This window comes from Molossus molossus, unplaced genomic scaffold (assembly GCF_014108415.1).
Source record: "Molossus molossus isolate mMolMol1 unplaced genomic scaffold, mMolMol1.p scaffold_m16_p_20, whole genome shotgun sequence".
NCBI classification, from domain to species: Eukaryota; Metazoa; Chordata; class Mammalia; order Chiroptera; family Molossidae; genus Molossus; species Molossus molossus.
Window position 1 is genome coordinate 41,464,901 of NW_023425356.1, and position 19,409 is coordinate 41,484,309.

Here is a 19,409-nt window from a genome sequence, read left to right on the forward strand (position 1 = left end):
CTGCAAACAGAATTGTTACAGAAGTTATTTTTTCTGTGAAGTTCTTATATTGAATTTCAGTATCAGTAAGGAAGGAACTAAATGAAAACCTATTTGCTCCATGAATATTACATGCGTAGAACATATTTCCCTAGATGTTAATTGGAAAGTCGTAGAGATCATCAGATGGAATTTCAATGTTTAGTTATTTTGTAAATTATTGTCATGTTTTTGATAAGACTTGATTAAAAACTATTCTCTTATCCAGGAGTCATTATCTCTCGATAATTGCTAATTATCATCTTCTGATTTTATTTAGATTAATTTAAAGTTTGGTATCAGGAAACCAGAAGCTCGGACAGGGACTGAGACTGATACCTGTACAGCGTGTGCAGGTACCTTGATCCTTGAGTTTGCTGCTTTAAGTCGATTCACAGGAGCAACAATATTTGAGGTTTGCTTTTCATAGTCTTTGATCTCCTGGGGATTGGGCATAACTAATTTTATATCTTTTCTTCGTTGGTCAACTATCAGGATTATCAGTCAGAGGATTACTATTATTTTAGTGAAATTTTGTCTGAATTCCATCACAGTCTTTGTCAAAAACATAGAAGTCATTGTGAGGTAAATACGGTTTGCATTTTTTCACAAACTATAAATTTTAAGGTTTATTCTTAGGTTTTTTTTTTAAGCCATATTACTTACATGAATTTAATATCACAAATGTCTTCTATGAAATACAATGTCTGTGTTTTATGTGTTAGACTTTTAGATGGTTTATGGCATTTCTGAAAACGTCACTAATCTAAAACATGGTGAGATTTTTGCACTTAAGTTTTGATTGAGAGTCTTATCTATAAGTTTGTTTACTCCAAGGGACATGTTATTCATTATCCGAAAGACTTAATATTCCCCAAGTAATTTGTTGTGTACTAGGTATGTCTCTCACTTTTTATTTTATCTAAGCTTGTCATTGGAGTGCAATATTAACACAAAATGCTTCTCTTTAAATGCATGTGACAGGAGAGGTTTTAAAAATTCATCAAATGGTGACATAGAGCAAAATTAGGGAATCTGTGCCAACATCAGAGTCGTTGGATCTGAGTGTAAATAAAACAAGTCAAATGGTCTTTGTGTGTATGTGTGTTTGAAGTATCTTAAGGGCAGATTTATCATGTTTGGTTTAATTTTTATTCTATACCTTGTTAACTAATACCTTTCCTTTATTAAAAAGTATACTCAGTTTTGCATACTGTTTAAGTTGAACTACAAACTCTGAGCTACTGATACATTTACAGGTGAGGAAAGTGAGTCTAAAAAAGGGTAAGATGCAGCTAGTGGCTGAATGAGTGAGAGTGGAGTTAGAATCCATGCCTTTCTGAATTCAAAACCCATTCTCTTTCCACTGGACTATTTTGTATTTATGAGTAAATCTGTTGAAAATCATGATGTTTTAAAACTTCTTGAATGTTCAGTAATTTATTATAAGAGAAGCAACCTAATGTACTTGATAGAGCATCAATCTAATGCAGGGTTGGTAAACTATAGTCTTTGAGCCAAATTCATCCAGTGCCTGTTTTTTTGTGTGTGTGAATAAAGTTTTATTAGAACATAGCCCTGCTCATTTTTTATTTTTGTCTATGGCTGCATTTGTGCTACAGTGATACAGTTGAATAATTGTGACAGTGCCTAAAATATTTACTATGTGGCTCTTGTTGGAAAAAGTTTGCTTTTAGTGTTAACTATAAAGACATCTGAATTCTCATATCAGTTGTCCTTTAATTCAGTTTTAAACTTTGGTTAAATCTTTGATTTCACTGGGCCTGTTTTCTTAGCTGTAAGATAGGTGTAGTGAAATACAATCTTTATGAACCTTTTTGGCTCTCAAATTATAGCATATAATTAAAGTTGTAATCTGCATTGTTTTAAAAAATCAGCATAAATAGTTTGAATCAGAAATTAAAACCTGCAAAGTGACAAATTGGTTTAATTATTTCTTTCTTTTATAGAACTTCTGCATGTTTTGTAACAAATTTTTATCCAAAGCCAAGAATTTGATCAGAAATTTTTTTTTTTATCCTCACCTGAGGACATTTTTTCACTTTTTGTTCAGATAGAATGGGAGGGAGAAGAGAGGAACAGAGAGAGAGAAACATCGATGTGAAAGGGACACATCGAGTGGCTGCCACCCGCGTGACCAACCAGGGCCAGGGACAAACTGCAACTGAGGTACGCGCCCTTCGCGCACTTGGCGTGAACCGAACCCGGGTCTCTCTGGACCGCAGGCCGATGCTCTAACTGCTGAGCCAAACCGGCCAGGGCAGATCAGAAATTATTTTAATTTAGTGTCCAATGAATAAAAGTAAATGAAAATAAAAGAAACTGTTATCATAAGTTTAAAAATTTGGTTGTCAAATGAATACTAGTTGATTTACTGACTCTAACAAAGTTACATGCTACTTAAAAAGTGGAATCTGAAATGCCTGTTTGTGTTTAAAAGATGGTGTATAAACTTTAAAAGTCTCCTTCAAGTTTTAAATAAGAGTATCTAAGGAGATTCTCACTTTGCATTAAAATGTCTGAGATTATTTTATCAAGGGCATTCAATTATGCCAGAAATTAATATGATTTAGTAATACATGTGTGTGAATGTGAACTTGTACTACAAGCGTAGATGAACCTGGATCCTTTCATAGTGAGATTACTGCCACTAAATAGCATTTTTAGAGTCATTCTTTTTAACTAGACTTGATTGGGTCAAAAAGAACCAAGATTTGGCCTGTAAGGAAATTTAACATATATTATTAATGGTTATCTTAGGAATTTTAGTTAATCCTTAAAATATGCTATGGGGCCTTTGATTTTTGTTTCTTTGTTTCCTTGTTTGCCAGAGATCTGAAGTTATTCAAGTATGCCTTTCCTTTATCTAATTATAGGAATATGCAAGAAAAGCTCTTGATTTCCTCTGGGAAAAAAGACAGCGAAGTAGTAATTTAGTGGGCGTGACTATAAATATTCATACTGGAGATTGGGTGCGAAAAGGTATGTAAGTTCGCCTTTTTCAAATCTAGCTTTCACATCCTTAGAATGGTTGGGAAATAAGGAATTTTCATTCGTTAAAGTAATCTTGGGACAGTAAAAGGCAGTGTTTCTCACAAACTTGCTGGAATTATAACTAATTTAGCCTGATTTTCTTCTTTGGTGTGTCAAATAATAGCATACCCTTCTAGATGACTTAGTGTTCTATTTCATACCTTACTGGGTATAGCATTACAGATAGAGGGAATAGTTGACACAGTAGAACTAACTTCTTTGAGGACCTCAGTCATCAGAATACCTCAGCCATCTCACATGAAGGTATAGTTAAGTGAAAATCTGTATTTAACAATGTTATTACTAATTCTTATGAAAATGAATTTGAATCATGAGACAAAGCACATAACAATGTTATATGAACAAATAGAATATAGGATTACGTATATAAAGACTATGTTTTTATCTTTATAAGCATAGATGAATGGAAATATAGTAGAATATTCCTAATGAGATGATCTTGTTTACATATTTATTTTATTTCCCAAAAGGCTTATGTTGTTTCTTATAAAATAAAAATAATTGCCTATAATTAAATAAATTAAAAAGATAATTATTAATTTGAGCATGTTAAAATTATTGACTTCAGTATTATATAAAATTTTTCTGTTTTGTCTAAATGGTTTCTGAAACTAATCTGAAACCTGGCTTCAGAATTCTGCAATAGCTTATCTTTTTTTTACTTGCCTTGGAACTCAGGTGCAAAATAATCACTATTAATTTAAGATCAGTTATCATTGTTGGCTTATGACACTGTCATCATGGGTCCATGCATGGCCCATTTTACTTAGTCATTATTAATATGATATGTAACAAGCACCCACAAATGGACCATCTGTTACAAAAGCAACTTGTTTGATAGCCAGTTACTTCTGCATATGATCCTAGATTCTCCCTATTTCTGCAATGTATTTGGACTTATTTATACCATCTTTATTATTTCAGTATGTCCCACCTTTTTGTTTCCTTTTAATTCTTTTAATTTTAATTGAACCCTATATTTGCCTCCTAGTAAGAAATGAACTTTTAGCATGCTCTCCTATCCTTTGTCTCCCCCCAACTCCACAACCCCACTGCAACTCTCATCCCCCTTTATGTTTTTACCATATAGATACTGCGTTCTTACTCATTATGAATATGTTTTCTCTTTTTTCTTTTGGTTTTACTTCCTCTTTCTTTAAAGATAAACTTTATCAAGATACTTGGTCACTTGTACTTTGTATATTACTTACAACATCTCTTAGATTTGTCTCTCTTCTCATTTATGTATTTACCTCAAACTATTTTCAGTACCTTTTAATAGCTTCTGAGGCCTTATATACCTAACAATAATTTTATTGTGCTTTCATATTTAAGTGACAGTTTGGGTATAATTTTCTGTGAGGTTCTTTTCTTTCAAGTCTTTGAAAATACAACTCTGTTGTCTTCTTAAGTCCTGTTCAAAATCTGATATTATTCTGATTTTTACGCCCTTGTATATGATCTACTCTTTTTTTTAAATTTAAAAAAATCTTTATTGTTGAATGTATTACAGATGTTCCTCATTTTTCCCCCATCAACCCCCTCCTCCCCACTCCCGCCTTTTTCCACGCTGTTGTCTCTGTCCATTGGTTATGCATTTAAGTTCTTTGGTTTATTTCTTCCCATCCCCACCCCACCCCCAAACCCTTTCTCTTTGAGGTTTGTGAGTCTAGCAATGAATTTGTAGTTCTTAATCCCTTCACCTTTTTCACCCAACCCCCCTCCCATCTGGTAACCAACAAAATGTTCTCTGTATCTATGACAATGTTTCTGTTCTGCCTGTTCATTTTGTTTGTAGATTCCATTGTCGATAGATATGTATTCATTGCCATTTTGTTTGTTCATATATTTTATCTTTTTCTTCAAAAAGACCCTTCATCATTTCATATAGTAACGGTTTGGTGGTGATGAACTCCTTTAACTTTTTCTTATCTGGGAAACTCTTTATGGGCCATCGATTCTAAATGACAGCTTTGCAGGATAGAATAATCTTGGTTGTAGGTTCTTGCTTTTCATCACTCTGAATATTTCTTGCCACTCCCTTCTGGCCTGCAAAGTTTCTTTTGAGAAATCAGCTGACAACCTTATGGGAACTCCCTTGTAGGTAACTAACTGCTTTTCTCTTGCCGCTTTTAAGATTCTCTCTTTGTCTTGAACCTTTTGCATTTTGATGATGATGTGTCTTGGTGTGGGCCTCTTGGGTTTCATCTCGTTTGGGACTCTCTGTGCTTCCTGGATTTGTATGTCTGTTTTCTTCACCAAGTTAGGAAAGTTTTCTGCCATTATTGTTTCAAACAGGTTTTCAATTTCTTGTTCTCTCTCTTCTCCTTCTGGCACCCCCAAGATGCGAATGTTGGCACGCTTGAAGTTGTCCCAGAGGCTCCTTACACTATCCTCATTTTTTTGGATTCTTTTTTCTTTTTGCTGTTCTGATTGGGCATTTTTTGCTTCCTTATATTCCAAATTAATGGTTTGCTTCTTGGATTTACGTACTCTACTATCGAATCTGTATAAATTATTCTTTATTTCAGTTAATGCCTCCTTCATTTCTGACTGTGCATCCATGATTTCTGACTGGTCCTTTTGTATGCTCTTGAGGCCCTCACTAAGTTCATTGAGCATCCTTATAAGCAGTGTTTTGAACTCAGCACCTGTTAGGTTGCTTAGCTCCATTTTGCTTAGTTCTTTTCTTGGGGTTTTGTTCTGTTCTTTTATTTGGGACCTGTTTCTTTGTCTCCTCATTTTCGCTGCCTCTCTGTTTCTGTGTATTACTTAATGAGAGGTATGGGGCTAACTGAGACGAGATGCTGCTTGTTTGAAAGAATTTAGGAAAACCTGAAGCAGGATCCAAGACAGGCCAATCCTATGGTTAAGCAACTGGCAACAGCTTGGGTGGGCCTGCAAGTTGGGTGGGGCGGGGCCTCAGGGAATCACCAGGGCGGGGCTACCAGTGTGAGCCAGGTTGCTGGAGTCCCAGATATGGTGACTGACTGCTGCCCCAGGGAAGGGCTCACCAAAGGAACAAAGGCCTCTGACAGCACGTCTGTCCTGGAGAAAGCCCCCTCTCCAGCTCTCGCTCCAGTGCCAAACAGCTCAGTTCTTCCCTGTGTGTCTCTGGCGCCCCTCGAGCTGCCTCCCCTCCAAGCTCAGAGGGAGAGAGTCCGATAAGTCTGTGCGCGGGCCCTTTAAGGAGCTACCTGGGGCTCCAGCTGGTTCAGCCTCCCTGAGCCTCAGTTCCCACTATTTATTCCAGCCCAAAGTGATGGGGATTCTCTTCCTGGCACTGGGACCCTGAGCGGGGCACCTGGTGTGGGACGGGGACCCCTCAGTCCTCAGGAAGGACCTTCCCAGCCAAGGTGTCCTCCTGATTTTTATCCGCCACACGTGGGTGTGGGGACCAGCCCATCCCCTCAGCCCCTCCTACCAGTCTCGGTGTGGCTGCTGCTTTAATTCCGTAGTTGTAGGACTTCATTCAGCTTGACTTCAGGCGGTTTTGATGATAGTTGTTCTGTAGTTTAGTTGTAACTTTGATGTGGTTGTGGGAGGACGCGATACCGCGTTTACCTACCCGCCGTCTTGACCGGAAGTCTTATGATCTACTTTTTCTCTCTGTAAGATTAAGAGTATCAGAGCCAAAGAGAAATTTCTAAAAATGTTATAATTTTAGGTGTAGAATTTTCTTTATCTCTCATTTTGGTATTATGTGGTCCTGTTTTATTAATTTTTATGTTGTTAATTGTTGAAAACTTGATCCTTATTTTTTAGATATTTTATCTTTTTTCATTTATCTCTCTTTTTGCTAATTTAATTTTTTTGGTTTGCCTGTTCTGATATTTCTTTTCCTGATAAACTCTTATTCTGGTATTTTCTTTTTCTTTTTAAAAAGTCATATTTCTTTTTTTTTTTCTTTTTCTTTATTGATTTTAGAGAGAGAGGAAGGGAGACGGAGAGAGAGAAGAAGCATTGATGAGAGAGAACATGGATTGGCCTCCTCCTGCATGCCCCCCACTGGGGATTTGGCCCACAACCTGGGCATGTGTCCTGAACGGGAATCAAACTGACGACCTCCTGGTGCATGGGTTGATGCTCAACCACTGAGCCACACTGGCCAGGCAAAAAGTCATATTTCTTAAATGTTTTGGGCTTGTAAGTTCATGTTTCCTTGTCACCTACTTTGTGGCAAAGTCAAATCCCAATTCCTATCCAGGTAAGGGATATTAGGGATGAAATCTAAAAAAGTTTAAAAAAATACCAATGCCTGGAACCCTAGTGATTCTGATTCATTTGATCTAGGGTGTGCCCTGGGTATAGGGATTTCTAAGATTGTGATTGTAATTTAGATTGTAATTCATCAGCTTTAGGAGGCGAAAACGTGGGGAAGAGAAGATCTAAAGTTAGTTCCTACCTCATTTGTTTAGTTCCTTATGCGGGGCTTCTGTGCTGCCCCGATTTTACCTCTAGAATACCTGGAGCCTAGATCTGGCTCATAGCAGGTGTGGGAGGAGGTCTTGTGTCTTAATGCTGTGGTAGGAGAGAAGCAAGAGCAGAGCTCCAGCAGTGTCCCTCCTGTTTGGTCCTTCCATACCCGTGCCTGGCTGCCTCTGCTGTAGGCCAAAGCTACCCTCTCCCCTCTCCCCTGTCCCCACACCCCTGGCCACCAGGTTTTATAATTTTCTTATTATTTTCTCTCTTTGGACCTCTGTGAAATTCTTGGAGGAAGAAGCCAACAATCAGTACCAATTTTAGCAATTAGAATGGGTACCTCCAAACAGTAGCCTTGTTTTCATACCTGTTATAACTTTAAAGATTGATGTCTTCCTGATTAAGGGTCTGATAAAAAAAAATACATAATCTAGTGCTTCCTCTTTGGAGTTTCTCCCTGAGAAAATGAGGTTAAAAAATTCTCAAAACTAGTAATTCGTGCTTTTAAGTAAGACCTTTGTAAGCCATTTTGCAAAGTAGCATTTTTTTTTAACATAAACTGTTAGCAAAGGAACAATTATTCATATAGTAGGGTTAATATTTCTGTAAATGTGTACTTTTTACTTTAAATAGTTTTCTATTTAGACTCATTTTTCATTCTGAGTGTGCTAGTACCCTCAATTGTATAAAGAATTTTTGACTAGTTTAATAAATAATCACATTTGTATCTATTTTTCATAGATAGTGGAGTTGGAGCAGGCATTGATTCCTATTATGAATATCTGTTGAAAGCCTATGTCTTGCTTGGAGATGACAGTTTTCTGGAAAGATTTAATACAGTAAGTTGATCCAATTTTACATTAACTTTAGAGCCAATTTAATTTGAGTGCCAGATTTGTTAGAAACTCAATAATCTGAGTGACAGTCTGAAAAATAATTATTTCTAAATGTGTAGTAGTAGGGTTTTTGTCAGTATTCCCTGATGATGTTGGACAGGGACAGGGTAAAAGCTACACACATTCCAAAAATTAGTTTATGAAGTAGTTTTATCTTCGTTTCTTATTAGAAGGTTTCATGATCTGCCAGTAAGTGATGTAAATTTGAGTTTTACCTAATATTTTATATAAGGAAGAGAATTTATTGCAATAAATTATTAGCTGCTTCTTTTGGATTCCTTTTTTTTTTTTTAACTCTTGCAAGTTTGGCGTAGTTCTTGATCACAGAAAGTATGCAGGGCTTCAGAAACTTGGAGAAACCAGTGCGTATTCATTTCAAAAGCAGTCTGTAAGTCTTAAGTCTAGATCAGAGCTACAGGCATACTTTTAGGGGAGAAGGGGGAGTATTATTGAGCCTGATTAGATCACCTTTGTAACTGAAGGAAACTGAAATTAATACAGCATTCTCATCAGCTATATCACTGTATTCTTTTTAAATAATTTACCATTTCTTTGCCCACTCATCAGTTCACCCAATTACTGTGAGACAGTATGATATAGTGGTTAAAAGCATGGCAGTTTTCCTGCCTAGGTTTAAATCCTGGTTGTACTGCTGGTTTTATGACTGGGCAAATAACTTTATACTGTTTGCCTCTGTTCCTCATCCACAAAATGTGAGTACTAGTACTATTTATAGAGTTTTGGGGAAGATTAAATGAGTTTTAATGTATATAGGGTGATTAAATAGTAGATGAGTTTGGAAAAAAACAAACTAGTAAGTGTCCTAAATAAGTCAGTAGTTGGATTATAACGAGATTTTCTTGAGGTGAATGAAGACAGATATTTTTTTTTTGGCTTATTGTCATTCATTGACTCTCACAGCCCAAATTGTTGTTACAGCTGAGAGATAACTAGGAGAAGATAGAAGAAAAAGAGTTTTTAAGAGCCTAAAAGGCAGATATAGCGGACCCTAAGGGTAGCAACAGTGATTAGATACATTAGTTTGGGTAGTACTGAGTACCAGTGTCAGCCACGAAGGGCCTAAACTTCTAGACATAGGGAAAAAATGAAACTAATTATATTAATCTAGAAGCCTGGACCTATATTTCAAGAGGATATAAGAGCATTCTTGGGCCACAAGGGTATACTAACCATGGACTGACTAATTCCAAAGGATAGCCATGTTCATCTGCTCCCCCAGGAGGCCCCATATTAACTGTAGTCTTTTATTTTCTGCATCAGAGTTAAAGAACACAAGAGAGTGTATACAATATATTTTAGAAAGATTTTCATCTAAAATAATTTAAACATTTACACAATGACATCATAAATTTATTTATGTATGAATTCTGGTTTAATTTCTTTACAGTGCTGTTTAATGAAATGCTGTGTTTAGAATAGCTCATCTCTTTTCATCTCCTTTCCTGAACACATGTTGTGATCTTTTAGCACTACGATGCCATAATGCGGTACATCAGCCAGCCCCCTCTTCTCCTCGACGTGCATATCCACAAGCCAATGCTGAATGCTCGGACTTGGATGGATGCTTTGCTTGCCTTTTTTCCAGGTCTGCAGGTAAAAAACCAAAAAACTCTTGTTTTCCTGATATTAGAGTAAAATGATTATAGCTAAGTGCATTTTTGATCTCTAAAATAGAATTGCCAGAGTCACATTTCAAAATTATATTAATCTACATTTTCCTTTTTATAAAATGATTATAAATTAAAGAATCAACTTCTGTTTTATTAGGTTATTTTGTTATTTTGACTTCTAGGTCTTAAAGGGGGATATTAGACCTGCTATTGAAACTCATGAAATGTTATATCAAGTGATTAAAAAACACAATTTTCTACCAGAGGTAAGCAAATTATCTTTGGAATTCTAATTTAAATATACTATAAATTTCTAATTTAAAGGTAGAAAATGTCATATTCAAGGTTGGATAGTTTTTTCTATTTATTTTTTCTGGTTAAATAGTTTAATTAATATTTGGTTTACATAGTATTATATATGTTTTTTCCTTTTCCTCGTGTATTCAGAGAAGTCTAGTTTATGATAATTCTGACATTTTATGTAAAAAAATATCCCAAATTAGTATTTCTCAACCTTCGCTAATCCATGACATCTCATATTATTTTTTTCTAACTTTTACACATACCCACTAAGGAGATCTTTTTACTTTTTATTTTCTAACGCTTATTTTATAAAAATGATACACATTGAATATACTCTTACTGATCACACATGCTTCCTGGAAATATGGGAGTGCCAGCTCTTCCTCATGCTGGCTGGCAGTTTGTCTTCCTGGTTTTTATACATTGTATCAGTATTAAATATCCTTGCTAGTTTCAAATGGCAAGATTTTAATAATATACTTTTTGCCTTTCCAGAAATGTATCATTAAAAAACTTTCAAATTCACCTTCTGTCCCTACTGATTCCCTGCTCTCTGTGAGAGAGCCAAGCATCCCAACAATTCAGAATGTTTCCTGAAGTGTTTGCTTTAGAAAGTAGAGTTTTATTAGCCTTCAGGTGAGGACTGAGCATTGTATTGTAGAAAATTCATATTCACTCAGAATAAACTAAGGTTTCAACTAAATAACATGTTATCACAAATAAAATTTTATTTGGTTCTCAGAAGGTTTTTTTTTCTATAAATCAATCAGTTGGCTCTGTTATTGAATACATTTCAAGCGAGACTAGTTTTATTTTTAAATAATGTCTTTCTTTTTCCACTGAGGATTTGAGATTGTTACAAAAGAAAGCATATGTTAAAATAGAAATATGAGAATTAGACACTTAATAACTAAGAGAAAAAGTAGAGGTGAGGAAAAAGAAGAAAACATAGTTATGTGGGACCTTCAGGTCCCATGTAATGTCATTATTCAATTTCATCGTTTTTTTCTAAGTGTCCTAATAGCCAAAATGATCATTTAAAAAATAATTTTATTTAATTGGAAGGCAGCTGTGCTCACCACTATACCACCAACGCCTTAATTTCATTTACTTGGTAAAAATAGGAACTTATCAAAAGTGAATTGTGATTTTGAGCAATGAAAAATTTTATAGATGAAAATTGTTATCAGTGTTTTAATTATTTTTACTTGTTTATTTTCTAATTTATGTACTGCTGTATGTTCTAAATCTACTTGTTAATTATTTTTTCCTCACTTTTTTTTTTTTCCTATTTGAATGTTTCTGTCCAGGCATTTACCACAGATTTCAGGGTACATTGGGCTCAACATCCTTTAAGACCAGAATTTGCAGAAAGTACCTACTTCTTGTATAAAGTAAGATAATTTACCTCCCTTTTTGCTGTTTAGCCCCCCACCCTCATTCTTTATTGAATATCTCACTGTCTTATAAAATAGTAGTTGGGTTTTCAAAGACCTTGTTTAGTGTGTTATAATGGTTGGATATATCATGGTTATTATTCATCTATCTCATAGAGTTATTGAAAGATGCAAGTTCTGACACCTAAGTTTTATGTCTTTTTGTGATACTAATGTAAACATTTCTTTAAAGAGAAATTTATATTCTAGAGCTGCTTTCTAAAGCATGTCTCTTGCCTTCTTTTAATCAGGAATCTTTTTGGGGAATTTGAAATTTAATCTAAAGGCCAAGATACATAATTGGATGGCTTTCCAGTTATGTGTTTAAGTAATTTTATAATGCAGATTCCATGGCTTTTCAGAGCTAGGTTCTCAGAGTAGGTACTCAATAAATATGTGATAAATTAATGTATGGTAATATATTAGCTACATATATGTGTATATATGTATATGTGTGTGTGTGTGTGTGTATATATGTGTACTCTCTTTTTCAATAGGCTACAGGAGACCCTTACTACCTTGAAGTAGGGAAAACACTTATTGAGAATTTGAATAAATACGCTAGAGTGCCTTGTGGGTTTGCTGCCATGAAGGATGTTCGTACTGGAAGTCATGAGGACAGGTAACACGATTCCTGAAATACCACTACTAGGTGGAATTCATATACGCTTAATGCTTTTACAGATGATACTTGAAGATACAAACTTTAGTTTGTTGTGTTTATTTTTAAAACTCTCTTGAATAGGCTCATTTTAAATTGTTTGAAGAGTTTGTATTTTTATCATAGTGCCTGGCATATAGTAGGTACTCAGATGATTTAAAAAACAACAACAAATAAACAGACTCGGTCGGTGTGGCTCACTGGCTGAGTGTTGACCCATGCACCAAGAGGTTGCTGGTTCGATTCCTGGCCAGGGCACATGCCCGATTATGGGCCATATCCCCAGTGGGGGGCATGCAGGAGGCAGCCAATTGCTGTTCTCTCTCATCGATGTTTCTCTCTCTCTCAAAAAAAACAATTAAAAAAAAAACACACGAATAAATGATTGTTAAATATCAGAACCTTGATTTTAGGAGTATTAGGAATATTGAGGCTTTATTTTCCTTCATTAAAAGTTTTTTTATATTATATAAAATGTTAGAAATTATCCAGGTGAAGTTGAATGATCTGGATTATTTATGTTCAGACAAGAATTTCTTAAAAACAATATTGTGGTTATTGTGTGTATTCTGTTGCTGATTTGAAGGACTGGGAAAGACCATTGGCAGTTTCTTTTTCATTGGATACTAGATAGATGTAATGGCATGAAGTACTCAAGATATAAAAAGCATGCTTTTGCCCTGGCCGGTTTGGCTCAGCATTTAGAGCATTGGCCCTCAGACCAAAGAGTCACGGGTTCGATTCTGCTCAAGGGCATGTGCATCGGTTGAGGTTCGGTCCCTGGCCCTGGTCAGGGTTGTGCAGGAGGCAACCAGTTGATATGTCTCCCATCGATGTTTATCCCTCTCTCCCTCCCTCCCACTCTATCTGAAAATCAATGGAAAAATACCCTCGTGTGAGGATTAAAAACAATAAATCAAATGAATAAATAAATAGCATATTTTGATTAATCTGACATTCATTAGCATTCCAGTTATTCCAAGATTATTTTAACTATTCAGAATATAGCAGTACATCTCTTAACAGTAAAGCTTATTTGTTCATTTGGTTAGCAGATGTTCATCCCACAGATATTTACCAAGACATCTTATGTGCCAGAGTTACACTAGTTTTTGAGGATTAATGATATGAAAACATGTCTTTTCTGACATTGAATGCTGAGGACAAGCAGATAAACAGGCTTTAAACCATTGTGTAAGTACTGTGAAACATAGTAAAGGGACACGAAACACAAATTGGGATGTGGTAGTTGCTGAAAGGTTTCTGAAGGATCTTGTGTCATGAAGGATGAGCAAGAATTAGAAGAAAGTGGTAGGAGTTTTGGCAGGGGAATTAAGGGCAGATGAAGCACAGCACGCATCATCTACTCAGAGTTGTGCCTTGTCCTTCCCTCAGGGTGTTTAGATAATAGTTAATTAGGCCTTGGATGTCCTTCCTTGATCACAGCTGATAGATGAGAAATGGATAGGTTTCAGAAAGCAGGCATACAGATAAGAAACAGCAAGTAATGAAAACAGCTGTGTATTTATCTGTAACATTTATTGACTGCTTCCTATATTCTGGGCACTCTTCTAACTAAGCACTTTAGATGTTTAACTCATTTGATGTTTACAGGAACCTTCTGATGTGTAATTTCTGTTATAATCTTCATTTTGTAGATGAAGAAAGCGAGGCACAGAGAGGTTAGCATACTTGCCCTGTGTCACACAATTAGTAAGGTTAAGTCAGTTCTAGTCAAGGCAGATAGGCTGTTGACCACGATGCTAATTAATCATGTACTGTATGCCGAGCACTGCACTTAAACTTGAGGATGGAAAGATAAATTAGAATCAGTCCCTGTCCTCTCATGACTTGTAGTCAGCGAAGAAATAGGTGTGTAAAGAATTCATCACAACCATGTGAGAGATGATGTAGTAGAAGGAGGGAACAGCACATCGAGGAGTTACAGAGGAAGCCATGTTTTACTCTGTTCAGAGAGTTCCAGTTTTCTAAATTTAATATCCTCCCACCTCCCTGAATATTCCTCATGTGACATTGCTTCTGGACCTCTTAACCACTGCCTTAACTCCATTCTGATTGTATTCCAATATATAAAGTGTCTCTTAAAATATTACATCCATCCCTGGCTGGTTTGGCTCAGCGGTTTGAGTGTCAGCCTGAACCCTATTTCTGGTCAAGGGTACGTACCGGTTGCAGGTTCTATCCCAGCCCTGGTCCGGGTCATGTGTGAGGCAACCAGTCAATGTGCTTCTCTCACATAGATGTTTCTCTTTCTCCCCCGCCCCTTCCACTCTATCTAAAAGTCAATGAAAAAATATCCTTGGGTGAGGATTAACAACAAAAAATAATAATAATGTCCAGAAGTAAGCAAACTCAACATGTGCCTAGCACAACAGCAGTGTTACCATCTGGACTCAGGCAGGAGATTGCTCATTTTCTGAGGCCTGATGGGCTTACACTCTATGCAATTGGGGGTCACTCTTCATGGACTCACTCATGCCAGTATGTACCTCTCTGATGCATTTGGCCCAACAAAAAGTTGAGAAATACTCATCTTTATCATATTGTGTTATTAAATGTGCTTTAGATTTTTTAGCAGCTCAATTATGTTCAACTCACAGTGAACTTGTAACCTCAGTTGACCTCAGATACTTAACTATGGCCTGGTGACAAATAGGTGTTCTCCACCCTGCTCTTGAGCAACTGACTTTTTTTTAGTGTAAACTTAGAACTTTATACTTATCCCAGCAAAATTTCATATTTGTTGATTTTTGTGGGTTTTTTAAAACCAAAAAAAGCTTGAATCTCATCTCAATCATCTAATGTATTAGCTAAGCTACCTGTTTTTAGTGATCTGCAGTTTAGATAAACATACCTTAAAAAATTTCCACATACATTTTTGGGAAGAGTGTTGGATGGGACCACGACTTCCTGGCTGGGCACCTGACAGCTTTCCGTCACTAGCCCTGCATTTGGTTGCCTCCTGCCCTGCAGGTCTCACAGTGCTGCTGTCTGGCTCACCCGTGTTCACACGCACACGCTTTTCCGAATGGAGGGTCTGCGTTTTCCTCATAGTAGATGATCCCTGGAAAGAACTGAAATGGCAAAGAAGAACATGAAAATCTTCTCCAAGACTCTTTTTCTACTTGCCCACCCTGCGGTGACAACTGTTGGCAGTTTGATGCACAGTCTTCCGACATTTTTTGATAATAATGTTTATGTATTGATTTTGAGAGAGAGAGATAAAACATCGATTTATTGTTCTACTTAGTTATGCTGACTGGGGATCAAACCTGAAACTTTGGCATTATGGTACAATGCTATCTGAGCTGAGCTATCTGGTCAGGGAGGACATTTTTAATGCCTATGTGTTTGTATTGTGTCCATGTTTATTTTTGCTACAGATTAGATATGATACCCAACTTGCTGGCTTTACCCAACTCATACGTAGTGATCTTACCATGTCTATTCTTTTCCAAGTGTTTCTGATCAGTTCTAGAATTTGTCAAAAATCAACATTCTGCTTATGAGTCTACAGTTCCTCAAGCTAGTATTTGCTCACGATAGTAGCTGTCAGTCCTCCAGAAAATACTAAATTATCATAAGTGTACTGCAGGTTGACAGGGACATATTTTATCTGTTTTATAAAGATTGACATCTAAAATGTTCAAAAAGATTTTGAAGTGTGACAGGTGAGTTGTTGTTCCAAAGTAAAACATCATTTATGGGTAGGGAAAATAATGATAGCTCTGTTTTTGAGCTCATACATATGCCAGGTACTATGCTAAACAATGGATATATAGTACCTCATGCAGTCTTTACACCGGTGTTAGGTGTGTAATGATTATGTTTTTCACAGAAGAACAAACTGAAGCTCACCGTTCTTACATAATATCCCCATGGTTACATAGCTGGTCCGTGGATGGTCTTTTCTATTTCCAAAGCCCACGTTCTTTATCTCTATGTGCCATGGCCTCTGCAGTTCATGTTTTGGTAACGCTATTTAAAAATCTTGCATTCAACTTGTTAAGTGTTCATTGAGTGCCTACTGTGTGCCAGGAATTGTGCTTGGCCAGAGGTATGAAAATATGTAACCTATCCAGGGTACTACAAGTTATTTATTACTGCCAAAAACTAGGTGATACTTTAATTAAATTTCATGTTACTATAACTGCATCTAACAGCCATGCTCTTTTTCTGCCACTTTTAATTTTATTAAAGCTTTTAAAAATTGCTTATTAAAACATTATAACATTAAAAGTTTGTGAAGTCACGTATTTTTATCCCCTTTACTTCTTCATATTCCCTTCTTGACAGGTATTTAAATAATTACAGAGTTATACTCCATGTGATTTTGTTGTACTTTTTTTCATGCAACTTTTTGGAAATGATTCTTTTACCTTTAAAACCTTCTTGTTTATCACTAGAGTGGCTGTGTAATAAACTCCATTAAAGTTGTATTACTTCATCCCATTCAACTAATATTAACAGAAGATTATATGATTCTCAGTAGTTTATCTGCATTACTTCCCCACTGTTGGGTCTGTGTAGAAGAAATGGGAAACAGTCTCATTGGAAGGCCGTAAGAAAATCTTGTCTGTAGCATTGGCAAGATTTAGTTATCTGTGTGGTAGGCAGGTGCACTTATCTTTTTCATTTCTTTGGAAAATACTTAGAGTCAAGGCTATTACCATGAGGGGCAGATATATTTTGTAGTCCTTTGGACCTCTAAATTGGTGTTGATAGATCTGTTGACCTGGACGCTGGCTTTCAGGTAGTTGGCATCAGGATATTTTTATGTTCATAGATTTATCTGTGACCTCTTATTTTAGAATGGATTCTTTCTTCTTGGCTGAAATGTTTAAATATCTTTACCTGTTATTTGCGGATAAAGAAGACATTATTTTTGACATAGAAGATTATATATTTACAACAGAAGCTCATCTGTTACCTCTTTGGCTCTCCACTACAAATCAAAGCATCTCTAAGAAGAACACAGTAGGTTCTGTTTGCTAATCAAATGTCTTATTCTCATTTTTACTTCTCTGTGTTTGTTTTATTTATCCAAGTGAAAAGTAATCTGTGACTAGAATTCAATAATAAATGTAGTATAGTTAGAGGAAAAGTACGCTTGATGTTTTCTTTTATGGCATCTTATATACTTACATTTTATTTAATATTTTGTTTGAACAAACTATAGTGTTAAGTAAAATAATTCTTTTTATTTACATACCATTCTTTTATATTGTAGACTTCAGAATATATAGAACTGGATGACAGTAATTTTGATTGGACTTGTCCAAATACTCAGATTCTCTTCCCTAATGATCCATTGTATGCTCAGAGCATTCGTGAACCCTTGAAAAATGTGGTGGATAAGAGCTGTCCTAGAGGCATCATCAGAGTGTAAGATGTCTTATTTTATATTTGTAATATCAGTTATTCTTAGTAAGTAACGGAGACCAGAAGTGACATATAACAGTAGACATTCACTTAGACCAAAAACATTGAGGTATGTAGTTGTTGCTGATTAAAATAAAAATTATTAGTAAAGTTGGATAGCAAAGTTTATTCTGCAGTGTCTTTTATTATTATGGAAATGTTCTATATATCTTTTGTTTAATAAACTAAGTAATAATAGTGGGCAGCATTTCAAACTTGTGTAGCTCATTTTTATACAGAATAGTTTCATCAACTGTTTCCACATGTCTTGTATATATAGCAAAGATTTTTCCTTTACCTGTAGTTTTTGTGTAGTGCAAATACAGTTTTTGTTTAGTTTGATTTTATGAGGTACTTATTCTTGGTTGTTTAATAAAATTTTTGCCTCAATGTTCTTCTAAGTAGTTAAATGAGAAAGGCCATTAATAGGAAATAAAAATAAAAATGTTAAGTTAGCGTTATCATTCACTGATACAACTATTGTTTTGCTTTTATAATATGAGGAGAAATTTGTTTTTCAAGGAAGAAATCAGTGGTGACGAATCCCAAAGCTAGCCTATTCTGTACTTTCAAATGATGATAATTTTGTTGATTGATATTACCGTATTGATAATATACATGATTTTATAACTATGAAATATTATATTTAAAAGCTATACCACTTATTAATAACATAAGTTATATGTAGACAAATGTCTGTTTCCAGTTATTCCATATTCACTAGTTCTAAAACTAGCAATTTTGCAAGTTTCTAACATTATTTTTATTTGCTTTATGTTTTCCCCCATTTCTGACTTGTAGTTTTCTAAGCCTTGCCTGTAATTACTTTTAGCAGAGAGGAGAGTTTCAGGAGTGGAGCTAAACCCCCTCTGAGAGCCAGAGATTTCATGGCCACTAACCCTGAACATTTAGAAATCTTGAAGAAGATGGGGGTGAGTTTGATTCACCTCAAAGATGGGAGAGTCCAGTTGGTTCAACATGCAATCCAAGTAAGACATTGCTGTACTAATCAGATCCAACCCTGCCCTTTTAGTCTCATTAGTTTTCATAAGATAATGGGCTTTAAAAAACTTTTAATGTGTGGCTTAAAGTTAGAGAATCAAAACTTCAGGGCTTGAAAATATGTTGGAAAGCCATCTAATTCAACCCTTTTATAGTATAGATCAATTAAATCACAAATAGGTTGGGTAATTTGTTCACGTTAAAGTCAAACACAGGACTCAAGTTTACGTTTTCTGTTTCTCGGTCCCTTGTCTTTCCATCTTTTTTATTCAGAGCATAATCTTTTTTTTTAGGTTAATCCTCACCTGAGGATATTTTTTTCATTGATTTTTAGATAGAGTGGAAGGGAGGGAGGGAGAGAGAGAGAAACATCGATGTGAGGCAGACACATCGATTGGTTGCCTCCCGCACGACTCCCATTGGAGCCAGGGATCAAACCTACCCTTAACCGGGTATCAATTCCTCAACCCTTTGGTCCATGGGCCAATGCTCTAACTACTGAGCCAGACTGGCCAGGGCTAGA

General features: G+C 35.8%; 1 protein-coding gene across 4 annotated transcripts in view; it reads left to right on the forward strand.

The window, feature by feature from the left end:
- EDEM3 (ER degradation enhancing alpha-mannosidase like protein 3) overlaps window positions 1-19,409 on the forward strand; it is a 59,864-nt gene that overhangs the window by 22,935 nt on the left and 17,520 nt on the right. For 2 of the 4 annotated variants that reach the window (XM_036272182.1, XM_036272180.1), the window contains exons 7-16: window positions 299-433; window positions 2,916-3,021; window positions 8,257-8,354; window positions 9,900-10,025; window positions 10,225-10,308; window positions 11,656-11,739; window positions 12,279-12,403; window positions 17,275-17,440; window positions 17,694-17,848; window positions 18,720-18,873. In XM_036272182.1, coding sequence (XP_036128075.1) covers window positions 299-433; window positions 2,916-3,021; window positions 8,257-8,354; window positions 9,900-10,025; window positions 10,225-10,308; window positions 11,656-11,739; window positions 12,279-12,403; window positions 17,275-17,440; window positions 17,694-17,848; window positions 18,720-18,873 — 1,233 coding nt within the window. Of the gene's footprint in view, window positions 1-298; window positions 434-2,915; window positions 3,022-8,256; window positions 8,355-9,899; window positions 10,026-10,224; window positions 10,309-11,655; window positions 11,740-12,278; window positions 12,404-17,274; window positions 17,441-17,693; window positions 17,849-18,716; window positions 18,874-19,409 lie in introns of all 4 variants that reach the window. The other 2 variants (XM_036272179.1, XM_036272181.1) reach the window with 1 other exon arrangement.